At 39.5% G+C, this 13,636-nt stretch overlaps 1 protein-coding gene across 3 annotated transcripts in view; it reads left to right on the top strand.

Moving 5' to 3' along the window:
- NEIL3 (nei like DNA glycosylase 3) overlaps window positions 1-12,510 on the top strand; it is a 32,240-nt gene extending 19,730 nt beyond the window's left edge. For all 3 annotated transcript variants that reach the window (XM_030563785.1, XM_030563784.1, XM_030563786.1), the window contains 4 exons: window positions 2,918-3,087; window positions 5,272-5,698; window positions 10,116-10,290; window positions 11,771-12,510. In XM_030563785.1, coding sequence (XP_030419645.1) covers window positions 2,918-3,087; window positions 5,272-5,698; window positions 10,116-10,290; window positions 11,771-11,953 — 955 coding nt within the window. In that variant the 3' untranslated portion in view covers window positions 11,954-12,510. The remainder of the gene's footprint in view (window positions 1-2,917; window positions 3,088-5,271; window positions 5,699-10,115; window positions 10,291-11,770) is intronic.
- The last annotated feature ends 1,126 nt before the right edge of the window (window positions 12,511-13,636 follow it).

The raw sequence follows: 13,636 nt of genomic DNA, 5'->3' as shown, positions 1-13,636 counted from the left end.
TGCTGTGAGGGGATCCAACCGCTGAATCCTTGGGTGTTTTAAGCCTCAGTAGTCTAAACAGAGTCCAGGCCCTGCTCTTTCCTTGGGGTCCTTAGAGACACTCTTGGGGTGCAGACCCTATGTCTAGCACCTGCTTATGAGAGCCACAATTATACAGCCAGCTGCCCACCCCTTGAAGGGTGCTGATCCTTCAGGCTTCCCCCTATAGCTTACACATCTTCTTCCAGAGCTCCAACTGTGTGGGTGTTCTGGGCCCACAGTTTACCTCTTCAAGGGACACATGAGCAGTGTAACACATAACACGCTTTGCCCAGGATTCTAAAATCATTGCTCTTTACCTAATTGCACAAGAAATACAAAGTTCTGTGGAAAAAATAAGAAGCCACCACCACTACCAGCACTATTGTTTTTTGTGAGAAAGCAGTTAGGTGCCCAACTCTAGGAGAGGGTTTATTGCTGTGAATTCCATGAAGAGAGAGGCACCTCTCTCCAGCCCAGACATAGGTGCATAAAACTCTTTGAGGGGTGGGACTTAATACCCACCCCTTTCCTTGGCATTTCCTATTGGCTAGGTTAGGCAGCTCCCCACTCATCTGACTGGTTTTTGTAGATTCCATTCTTAGGTGCATGACTCTCTCAATGCATTGTACAGGGAGCACGCCTGCCTCAAGGCCGTGGATTCCGCTAGGCAGCAAGGTGCCTAAATGTTAAAAATGTTGAGTCTAAATCTCCTTTTTGAATCTAGCCTTTTGGGCAGAGATAGGCAAACTACAGCCCGTGGGCCACATCCGGTCCATCAGACATTTTAATCCGGCCCTTGAGTTCCTGCCAGAGAACGAGGTCTGGGGGCTTGCCCCACTCTGCATGGCTCCTGGAAGCAGCAGTAGTCCGTCCTCCGGCTCCTATGCGTAGGGGCAGCCAGGGAGCTCCACACACTGCCCCTATCCCAAGTGCAGTTCCACAGCTCCCATTGGCTGTGAACCACAGCCAATGGGAGCTGCAGGGGCAGCACCTGTGGATGAGGAAGCACGCCGAGCCACTTGGCTGCACCTCCGTGCTGGAGCCAGAGGGGGGACATGCGGCTTTTTCTGGGAGCTGCTTGAAGTAAGCGCCACCCGGAGTCTGCACCCTTGACCCCCTCCATCCCTCCCTCCCTCTGAACCCCTTGGTCCTAGTCCGGAGCACCCTCCTGCACTCCCAACCCCTCATCCTCAACCCCAGCCCAGAGCCCATACCCCCGGCTGGAGGCCCCCACACCCCAACTCCGTCCCCCAGCCCGGAGACCCCTCCTGCACCCTGAACTCCTCATTTCTGGCCCCAGTCCCCAATTTTGTGAGCATTCATGGTCCACCATATAATACATAGTTAGGGTGCCTCATGCTTTCGTTTTCCTCTGTGAACCAGGCTCCTTGGTCTGATTACATGTCCCATGATGCAATATGGTCTGCCCCCTTGAAGAGGAGAGGTGATGCATCAGGGAAGTCCTTGGCTGTGGAGCATCATGGAAAATGTAGTCGGGCCAGGGAGCTGGGCTAACATAGTGGAAAGGGGCATGAAGCAGCTAACGAAAACTTCAAGGGGTATTTCAGCAGCATTTCCAAATTTTAAAAAATCTATTTTTAGATTAAATATTGTTTTCTGATGAACCTACATTTTTATGGCAAGACACTTTTGTAAACAACTTTTAGCCAAAACCTGAGTTTTTGGTCAGTTTGGATGGATTTTTTTTAACCAGTATTAATTAAACCTTTAAAAAATATTAGTACCTATTGTATCATTATCTGCTGCTGAACTGGCTTCCCAGAATCCAAACAAGGTAATATCAAGGGAAGAAGGAGAAGGTGAAACTTTTAAAAAGTAAATAAATCTTACCTCTCACAAAATTGATAAATTTATAAAATACAATCCTAGGCATGCTTAATATGATAGCAGAGCTCAGAGGAGCTTGCTGCTTGCCACTAGCAAAGCATTATGAGAGACAGCCCAGTTGGACAGTTAAGGAGACAGAGCTGTGCCACAGTCCCAGGCTGCACCCTGGGGATCCCATCAGGGGTGCCAATCCTTGAAATCATGTTACTGTTTCACATCCACCACTATAGTGCTGAAGTGTATCAACAAAAGAGTGTAGTAATGTATCATGAAAACAGTTGCATGTCAGATTTCTGGAGATGAATTAAGATCTTTGTACAACTTGGAGGATCAATCAGGAGTCAAGAATGTGGTATCTGGATTTACAGCTATGACAAAAAAAAAACTAGTGGATTTGTTTGTTTAAAGCTCTGATACTGAACAAGTTCCTCAATACTAAACCTATTTCAGCTGTATGCATAAAACTGATATTATACGAGACTGATTTATATATTTAATATTTTTGTTTTCTTTTCAGTGAAAGGTAAGTAAATGCTTATGCTTATTATTTGTAAGTGTTAGATTCCCATTTCAGTTTGAAATCAAGGTTGTATTCCCTATGCTAGCACTGATTCACTGTATGATCTTGTTCAAGTCAGCTTCTCTGTGCCATTTGGTTCATTGTTGATGAACACTGTTGGGGAGAAGGAAAACAACTGGACTTCTGGATACTGCCTCCCTACACTCTATTGCTTATTGCTGCTGGTTGCAAGAGGCTATAGCATGATGATATGTAACATAGCATATGATGATTAACCTCTGTTAAAGCACTTTGAGATCCTCTGAGATGCCATTTTAGTTTGAACTATTTTTTTTTTATTGGCCTATTCAGCATTGAGGAGGATTTGTCCTTTGGGTAAAGGAATCCTCTAACTAATCCAAACTATGATATACAGCTGTAGCCCTGGGTATCACTTGTTCTCCAGTCCTGCATCTCCCAGTACATGCTGGATGCAAAGCAATTTGTGGAAGAAACTTCACAAAAGGTTAATTCTGTTTTGTTTCACAGCAAACTGCCAACTAGAAATAGCCTAATTAGCTGGGCATATGGCAGGGGGTCATGTTCTAATGAACATGTAGCTCAGAAATCTGAAGAAGAGTGGACATGTACTATCTGCACTCTAATAAACAAACCTTCTGCTAAGATCTGTGACGTTTGTTTGACTTCAAGGCCTGAAGGTAATGATGACTTTTGTGTGCTGCTTTTGTAGTCTGTTTACAAGTATTGTCATGTTATAGAAAATGATATTGAGAATCAGTTTTCTGTTTGTTTTTTGTTTGCAAACTCCAGTCTTAGTTTTAATTTTAAGGACAGACTTTCAGTGAATTTCAACCCAGAATATAAACCTGTAAGTTATTTTTACATGAGTAACTGCATATCCAATTATTACCTTGTGTGCATGGGTGTAGATTTTGCACAAGAACACCCAGAGGTAATTTATTTGACCCTTTGAATTCTGTAATACAGGGGTTGGCAACCTCTGGCATGCGGCTCACCAGGGTAAACACCCTGGCGGGCCGGGCCAGTTTGTTTACCTGCTGTGTCGGCAGGTTCGGCGAACTGCGGCTCCCACTGGCTGCGTTTTGCCATCCCAGGCCAATAGGGGTGGCAGGAAGCGGTGCAGGATGTGCTGGCCGCGGCTTCCCACCACCCCCATTGGCCTGGGATGGCAAACCACGGCCAGTGAGAGGTGCGGTCCACCGAACCTGCCAAGGCGGCAGGTAAACAAACTGGCCCGGCCTGCCAGGGTGCTTACCCTGGCGAGCCGTGTGCCAGAGGTTGCCAATCCCTGCTGTAATATTTGTTCACTAATAGCCTAATTTTACAAAGTGCTGTGCATGCTTAACTCCACTCTGTTCAGAGTAGAGATGACTCTCGGCTCTGCTAGTGCCCTCTTGCAGTCAGGATACCTCCTACTATGCCATGCTGCTTTTGACTAGATCTCCCTGAGACTACTCAGTAGCAGCTGTGGATGGGACCAAGAGTGTGGGGAAAAGAGCTCTGAACTGTAATACCTCCTGCCTGGATTTGTCTGGAAATCTGTGTACCAAGCAGGGAATGGTGGAGAGCAGATTTCCCTGGGCTCCATCATTTCCCAAGTCTGCATAGAGACATTAAGTGGGGCAGGGGTGAGGAGCCCTTCCCAATTCTTCCAGGTGAAAAGGAGGTCTGTGTACAAAGGGAACTTTGAAAAACAGCCTAGGTTAAGAACCCAGCTCAAAAATCCTTTGGTTGCTACATGTATTCTAAGAATTTGCATCATAAGACCAAATGTGTTTTTAAGGAAGACTGCTTACATCACAGGCACATGTGCCTTTTTACCTCAAAAACACTTGCATCTCTACGCTATGCTTATGCTTCCTATGTATATGTGCAAGAAGTTTAAAAGATGATATTGATTGTCAAAACCAACTAGGACACTTTAACACACAATTCCCTAGTCAATCTTAATCATAGTGCTGATGTGTTTCTACTATAATATATAATTTAAACAGAGGCTATTAATTCATTCTGGGTGTCTTTTTGTACTGGGAGTGAGATGCTTTGACTCCTAGGCCATGTTTAGCTGACACAAATGTCTTTCCCCAGGTCAGGAAGGAAGAAAAGTGTTTCTCTCTGCAGCTAGCACAGATTTCTGTTGACAGCAGAGGCTGAGCTTGCTGGTTCTTTTCCTCCAGAATCCCAGTGTGAGAAACCTGTCTGCAAACTCAATTTGCCAATTAACTTTTTTTTTAAATTTATACACCCACCTGATTTTCTAAAACTTACAGCAGTCTCTGCACAACAAAGGCATTGTAGCCTAAGGCTTTAGAACAAAATCCTGATTATTCTGTTTCTTTTCCTCCACTTCTTTCCCCATTCCAATCATGTAGCACTTAAGCTTTTATCAGACTGAGGTCTGTAACTTGAGGATTTGATTAATTCAGTTAAACCTCTTTATCTATAAAATTTCAATTACATATTTTCTGTTTTAAATCAAATTTTCTTCATGTTGCAGAAAGTAGTATGTAAAGTGGCTTTTTTTTCCCAATGTAGGGCTTTATCATTCACTTGTCTTTACAGACATTGAGATTCTTGGTCCCTTTTTTTTTGTTCAATTTTATATAATTAATTTTTCCCCTGAAGTTTCAGTTGTGAACAGTATTCTAGACTTGTGTAGTATTGTTACCTGCTGTTGAACAGCTGCCATGTTTGACTCCAAAAATGGCTGAACTTCTATGACGGAGGAAAATGAATCCTGTATATATCTAATCTGTGAAGTAGTCTATATTGATGTATGGCAGATGTTAATACATGCAGTTTGTATATGAACTATAGACAAACTTTCACACAAATGGATAACCAAGAATTTTTTCTCCAAGTTTCAAAGGTAGAGAATGATGAAGATTCTACAGCCTCTAATAGCAGCTTAGTCAAGTACCCTTGTAACTGCTTTGGAAAGCCAAACACAGAAATAAAGGTCAATAGGAAAACCACATTTGGAATGACAACTCTAGTTTTGACAGATCTCAGCAGTAAATTCACTCCCTTAAAAAATGACATAAGTGATAGCCAAATGCCAGATGGGAATTCTCACTGTGATTCTCCAAGAAACTACAACTATTGCCAGAATAACACCCATCAGAGGAGTGGGAAGAAGTATGAATTTCATTCAGCAAACTCACTCACTGCAGTAAATACAGCATCACTCTCCCACCGTCAGGCTGATTCTTCTAATCCAGTGCCGAAGAAACAGAAGATTGGTCATTCATTCTCAGATTTCAAAAGTAACGTGAGTTTGTCAAATAGGTAGGTTATTTTCCAAAACTTAAACAAGCTTTTCAGATAAAGTGCATCAGTCTTCTATAAAAATAAATTTGCTAACTGGAAATTAATGTAAGTCTGTGTTTGGGGGGAAATTTGGTTTTGGCCTTTGATGTTTTACTTTAGGAACCTAAGCCAATTCACTTATTTCTGTTGTGCTGGTGTGATTGAGCAATGTCAAAAGTGCTTGCTGTAACTTCAGAAGGCTCATAGGCAGAAGGGAGGAAAGCCCAGGGGGAGACATTGGCCTGGAGATGGGACAATATGTTCCGTGGAAATGAGGCAAGTCAGAGTTGAGTGAGAGTCGGGGGATTGGGGAGGGAGAAAAAGCCAAAACAGGAAAATTCACAGAAAAGGAAGAAAATAAGAACAGATTTTAAAAAACAGCAAAAGGGGGTTGGGGTATGATGAAAGGGTGCCAATCTATTACCATTAAAGGCTGGGAACCACTGGGTTGGCTGATTCTGATACATTTATGTCAAAGCCTGACACAAACATGTTTCACTGTCTGCAACCTTGTCTCCAAAGAAACAGGAATTAATGGGCAAGCATTGCAGGAACAATGTGATTGGGTGCCTTGGTGGACAAACTAGTGCTTCCCACATCCAAGAGCCCAGTATGTGATCACACTGTAATAAGAGAACTTTGAACAGTATTTACTTAAATATTGCTTCCGTTCCACTGACGTTTCAATTACTATCACTATCATTTCTGGAAAGAGATGGGATGAAATATCTTCACATTTTTGGGGACCAGACTATGGGATATTATTATGTGGGTCTTGCTTTCTCTTGTTAGAGCCATTCCACAACAATTAAATAAGTAAACACTAAGTGGGCCAGAAAGAAAAGTAATCACTATATAGTCCAGTAAAATAGAGAGATTTCATCCCAGTAAAATTGGGAAGAAATCTCCGTATCTCACAAGGGTGTTTCTGGCACTTGGATATTATATAAAAGGACCCCCATAGGTAAAAGTGTTTGTAAGCTACATTCATTGACTTTTTTTTTGAAATCATATTCTTTCTAATTTTCAAGTTAGGTACACTACATAGTGCTGCTAGACCATCAGTTTAAGGAACATATCTTCAATGCAGCCTCATTCTGATGAGCATGAGCATTCTATTGGGCACATTCAGATCCAATAAAATACATACTTCCCAGTGGCACTTCCACTCAATGAATTGTATAAATTTCAGATTCCTTTGGTTTGGTTTGTTTCATTTTCCTTTGACTAGTCGCAGTAATATATCCTGAACAGCAACTGAAAATGAGCTACTCTAGAAACACTGGAACAAATCACAAAACGAGCCACCAGTGCAATTTTTCCCTTGTAATCTCTGGTCTCTGTGGTTAATTGGATTGTAATTATATTATTCAGTGCAAACATCCACTGGGCCTTGGACCTTGACTTTTGTCTAAAATGAAAATATCTTTAATTGCCTTGGGGTGCAGGAATTCATTCATTCTGGATGATTAAAAAAGCATAATGGTTCCAGTATTACTTTGATTGTTTCAGGTTTTTTAATCTTTTAGGAAATGTTTTGTTTTAAAATGAGAACTAATTTTATAGTAAAGATTATCAGGCCACGGTAGTTATATCATTATATTTTGCACATTTAAAAGCCAGATTCTCAGTTCTAAGTGGTTAGAGAAATCCATCCAGTGATGGGCATGGAGTGGCCTTTTGAGCTCCTGTGTTAAAATTCACTACCAAATTTAAGAGAAGGTTGGAGTGATAGTTCTTCTTTCCATGGAGTGATTCCATCTTTGGATCCCTGCCAGAGGTGACTTTTTCCTGTGAAAAAAAACAAAAAACACTACTTCTGAAGACCTCTTTTTTTTTTTTCATTTTATTTTTTGGCTGCTGTTGCTGCTGCCGTTACTTTGGGAATGGACAAAATTATTATAAAAGCAGCAAAGAATCCTGTGGCACCTTATAGACTAACAGACGTTTTGGAGCATGAGCTTTCGTGGGTGAATACCCACTTGCTCAGATGCATGCCTTACATGCATCTGAGCAAGTGGGTATTCACCCACGAAAGCTCATGCTCCAAAACGTCTGTTAGTCTATAAGGTGCCACAGGATTCTTTGCTGCTTTTACAGATCCAGACTAACACGGCTACCCTCTGATACTTGAAAATTATTATATTATTTGCATTCACTTGCCAAAAAAATGGTTCTACAAAGTCATAAACCCTGCTTCAAATTTCACAAGTTAAACATTGGCCTTTTCTGTCATATATATTTAGTTTAATTTTTCCTAGACAGCATATAATACCTTTCAGAACAGCTTTAAAGGATGCAGTCAATTTGAAAATCACACTTGTTTGAAAATTTTTGACCTATTCTAGTTAAGAGAAATATCTAAGATTAATAAAATGGAAATGAGTGAATGGGAAAAATATTTCTCTTCCAGTTTGTTTACTTTGTGCATTTGACAGCACTTATGTCCAGACTTCAGAGGTGCAGAGCAACCCAGATTCCCATTGGAAAAATAAGCTTTTAGCATCTGGTCAGTTTCATTGCAACCTGATGATTATCTGAACTCAGCTGTGGTAAATCAGTATGGATGAGTCAGTGGAGCTATGCTGATTTACCCCAGCTGAGGATCAGTCCCATGATCTTTTGCACTAGCCTTTCACTTTACCTTGCTGAAAGATCTATAACACATCATCAGAAGGCAGAAAATTTTATTATGAAAAATCAAGTTGATAGAGTGCCTTTTAACGTATGTTTGCCAGGTGGTGTTTTCCTCCTTCCTTGGTTATCTTTGAGTATTTTTTTTAAATGGGAAAACAAGTTAATGAATTTGTTAGCCTCAGACTTCTCCTATTTGCAAGTACATGTTCAATTAGTACATGAGGCTTATCACCTCCTAAAGGGAGAGGAAAGAATTTTTTCTTGAGAGCTTGTTTAAAAAATTGAGCAAATGACAATGAGTTATAGACCAAACACCAAAGGTAAATTCTGCCTTTTGCTTAAATATGTATATTTCCATTACCTTAATATTGCAAAGTAATTGGCTAACAATCATATTTTAAATAGGGTTAGGTCAGAGGTTCTTCTGTACTACTGTGATTGTATCCAAAGAGACCATTAGGCTCACCAATGATCTTCACTAGTCTTCCAAACCAGAGGTTCCAGATGAACCTTTGTTGGAAAGTGAATGTTTGTAGACATTCCCCACATGTACCCATTTTAAAATAAACATGGTGGGCTGAGCTCTGAACAAACACAGACACTGATAGGACAAAATGCAACAGATTGGAAGCAACTGAGGTGGTCAAGGGAGAGAAAGGAGGCATGGTAACAGTAATGGGAACACAAGGTTATGCAGATAACTTGTGCATAAAATGCCTGAAATTTCCCGGTCAGATTTTTGCTCTTTAAGGTAGAGATGAATGTATCTCTTACATTTTCACCTCAGTTTACATCACTAGTGTAAGGCTGTTCCACTCCACAAAAATGACATGTAACCTGTACCTGTTAAAAACAGATTCCTTTTTTTCTCTAAAATACTTTTAAAGAAAACTCACCTAATTTAAACTGTAGGTAACTAAGAAATATGTCCTTCTGTGTTGAATTCAGATACAATCTCCAACTATTGTTAATAACAGTAGGGGAGAACAAAGCATCCTTACCAGCTATCAGTCATCTAGACAATTCCTTGTTGGAATATGATTAAGATCATTACAGTAGATTTGATCAAAGAGGGTGGAAAATTCTCTAACGTGAACAAGTAGCTTAGACAAGGATCTTTACCTATTTGTGATGGTTTTCCATGGCATGAGAGACTGAGAAGACTGTGTAACTGTAACCTTTCTTGCTGCTGAAATTCAGGATGTCTTAAACTAGATAACATCTGATCCATAGTGGGAAAACTGGTATGTACACCTCTATCTCACTATAACACTGTCCTCGGGAGCCAAAAAATCTTACCGTTATATAGATGAAACCGTATTATATCGAACTTGCTTTGATCCACCAGAGTGGACAGCCTTGCCCGGCCCCCTCCCCCCTCCCGAGCACTGCTTTACCATGTTATATCCGAATTCGTGTTGTATTGGGTCACGTTATATTAGGGGAGGTATATGTAAAAGCCCTGAGGTAAGACAGCTTCTAGATGTATACTGGAATTTACTACTTTTTTTTTAAGACGTTTAAATTTTAGCGTTCAGTGTCAGTGAAATTCATCTATCTTAGATATAAAGAACCAAAGGGGTGGATTAGAAAAATTCTATCCAGCTGTCACTCTGTGCAAAAGTACATTATTGATAATCTTGTCTTACAAGCAGGAGTGTGTGTGTGTGTGTGTGTGTGTGTGTGTGTGTCAGAGGGGGTTGGTGGTGCTTATCCCTGTAATGTTATGCAGGAGTTATTTTGTACCCTGTCATTACAGTGAGCATCGAGTTAACACGACAGATGATATTTATACCTTAAATGTGGTCAGTCCTCGCTGCAGTAAACACAACCGCCTCTGCAGTCTCAGAGTTGTGAGAAAGGAGGGAGAAAACAAGGGCAGACAATTTTATACTTGTCCTCTACCCAGAGGGACTCAGTGTGACTATTTTGAAGTAAGTACAAGACCTCAAGCCTTAGTTTTAAGCTTTGCAATGAAACAAACAAAACTATTATTCATCAGTCAAAACCCCCTTTTTTGCTTTAACTATGTCCTTTTTTTCCATCAAATATTTTTAATGTTTTAGAAAGTATGAATTGTCAGCTTAATTTAATGTTCACAAGTTCATATCATTTCCTACTTATTAAATAGGAAAAAAATAGCATGGAAAATGGATGCGATTCTGGCCTATTGTTGTGTTTTGTACCTGAGGAAGGTTGGATTGTTGTAGGTTTTTAAATTACTGTTATTCAAAAGTAATGTCTTGAGGGAGATCCCACTTTGGCTACATCTATGCTAATCTGCTAGGTGTGTTTCTCTTGCTCGCATACATATACTCATGCTGGCTCTCATCAAGTTAGTGCAAGTATAAATAGCAGTGTAGCCGTGGTGGCAGCAGAGGGTATGTGCTCGGTGTGGTCAAACCATATCTCCGCAGCCACCACCCATACCATCACAGCTACATTGCTATTTATACTTGTGATGGCCCAATGAGAGCAGGGGAATCACACCCCTAGCTTGGAGTTTAAACCTTGCCTGTACGCAGTTCAGTAGTAATTGAAATATTTAAAAATCCATTGTAATACTAGTAATGAAGAATCAGAGTATGACTGTGTATGCATATTTGCAATCTTCTATATCTGAGTACTATAGGAAAATGAAACTTTATCTTGGATACTTTTGAAATTTTATCTAAGTCCCACTAACTTTCAACGTGACTTAGGCTCCTTAAGGGCCAGAATTTCAAAAGTATTTAGGTGAGGTGCAGATAGTTACCTAATAGGATTTTAAAAAGTGCCTTAGCAGGGTAGGCATGTAACTCCCAGTTCACATGCTCAGTTATTTGAGGCTATCACTTGGGTAAAGAAAACGTGTGTACCATCTCCAGAGTGCGATGAATTTAGGCCCATTGTTCTACTGCAGTTTGTACGTAGGGTGGAGGTTGGGGGGGACTGGTGCATTCAAGTCAGTGGCTTTAGGACCATGTGACCAAGAAAGATTCCCCCTCAAATGCCACGAGTCTAATTAGTAACAGCACTTGCTTCCCTTCATTATTCTTAGTAAAATGAGGAAATTGCAACTTAGACCTATTGATCTACACATGGGACTATCAGGCCACTGAGAAGAACTTGTAACACTAATTCATTTGCAACACTCATCATTCAAAAGACAAGTGCATTTTAATACCAAGTTGAAGTTGTGTATATAATTTATTTACTGTAAGTTCAGTTATAGCTATGGAAGTCAAACTACCTGACTCTAAGAAATGAAACAAGCAGTTTTAAGAGGAGCTTTTTTTTGATTGCCACTTGCATGGCTGAATCAAGTGGGAGGGCTTATCCTGTAGGTCTGAATTTTTGTCATGGGTTTATAAAAAGGAATTTGACCATTAGACACATTGACACCCATGGTAAATTAATAATTTCTCTTTACAGTGGGCAGACTTACAGTTTCCATTCTGCAATCATGGGAAACGCTGCATTATGAGGACAGTGTTGAAGATTGGGCCTAATAATGGAAAGAATTTTTTTGTGTGTCCTTTTCGGAAGGATAAACAGTGTGATTTCTTCAAGTGGGCAGAAAATGGACCAGGAATGAAGATTATTCCAGGATGTTGAGATTTTCATCTATGGTGACATTGGACTTTTCATACTATGTGTACTATAGTTCTGTGCTCCAAAGATGATGATTTTAGGAGATTCATTCTCAGGTGACATTTCACAATAAAAAAATTGCCTAGATTGTGTTTGGAAAGGAAAAATGTGAGGGAGGAGTTAGAGAAAATGTTGGTTTTTGTTCATTCCTCGTTGTTGTAGCTGTTTTATCTAATTGTAGCATCTTTCAGAATTAGCACTTAATGTATCTGGCATTCTGAAAATTAAATAATGGTAACATAACATTAGCATGCTAGTTTCCTGGGAGAAGACCTAGTCTGAAGGGGGAATAATGTATCTGTCATTAAGATGTAGCTGTCACTTGCAGTCTATGATGTATTGTAATATTCTGTCAGTGCAATATTTCTGGTTTTGATTGGAATCTGTCTGTTCCTTACGTAGGTGTTGTGTTAGTTCCTCAGCATTGCAAGTGTTCAAACATTTATTGTTATGTGATTTCTGAAAAATGTAACTTCTCTCAATATATTTTAAATAATTGGATTTTAATATAACTTCTCACATAATGGAAGGTGAAAATTTGGTGTTCAATAAAATTTAAGAAAATCATTAATTTTTTTGTATATAGATCCATGTTTAATGGTTCGTTATGAGGCTCAATGTATTTGTACACTCAAATCTTATACTTTGTCTTCTATTACAAGCCTAACCAACAATAGTGAACTCATTAACATTTGTTTTATAATTTTACAAATCTCTCTAATGCATATTTTAATCTGTCTTAATGACTCTAGTGCCACTTAATAGACCCCAAAAGGATGTTACTAGTGTTCTATTGTATAACAATACTAAATACCCTAATTCTGTTGTGATTCACAATCAGTGTAAATCCGTTAAGCAACAGTGCTATTTATTCTTAACAGCTTCTGGAAATTTCTGTTTGCATATGTCATGTCTGCATGGCTGTTGTTCATGGTCATGGAATAGAGGAAGAAATGGAGGGGGGAAAGAATAGAAAAACCTTACACTTCCTCACTAAAATATAATCTGCTCAAAGTAGTAAGCAAACTAAAAGCTAACTAAAGCCTCAGTTATAAAACCCTGTGACCTTTTGTTCCACGAAGCACTAATGCATCTTTATAATACAATGAAAATATTAAATTACACAGAAAATAAGAACACAATGAGTACACGGTTTATATAGGTGACAGACTACTAAAGGGACAATGCCTTCATTTTACAGAGTCTCCCTTACCTCTTACAACACCTCAGATTGTGAAAACTAAAGCCTTTAAATTTTGTTCAACCTTTGTTGTTAATTTTACTTTGTGCAACCTGACTGAAGTGCAAAATGAAAACAAGTCATTTGTCACTTTCTTGGTTCTCTTGCACAGGCATAATTCTGCAATGCTTGAGTTGTAAACATTTCAAGGAAATGACTAACTTCAAAATAAACTTTTTCAGATTTTTAAAATAGTAGCTTTAACACTAGCTTAAATTCTTTTAAAAAAACTACTACTAAGTTTTGGCACTGTCCATCTTGCTAACAGGATCAGCCTTGAAACTAGAGATGGATGAAACTTTTCAATAATTCATCATTTTTTGAAAGGTCAAAATTTGAATTTTGCCCTTGTCAAAATTTGGAAACTCTTGAATTCTTTTTAGCCAGTTGTTAAAGCCAAACAAGAT

The sequence above is a fragment of the Gopherus evgoodei genome, chromosome 5 (genome assembly GCF_007399415.2).
Source record: "Gopherus evgoodei ecotype Sinaloan lineage chromosome 5, rGopEvg1_v1.p, whole genome shotgun sequence".
NCBI classification, from domain to species: Eukaryota; Metazoa; Chordata; order Testudines; family Testudinidae; genus Gopherus; species Gopherus evgoodei.
The sequence above is the reverse complement of the archived record's forward strand: the minus strand, read 5'-3'. Positions and strand labels throughout refer to the sequence as shown.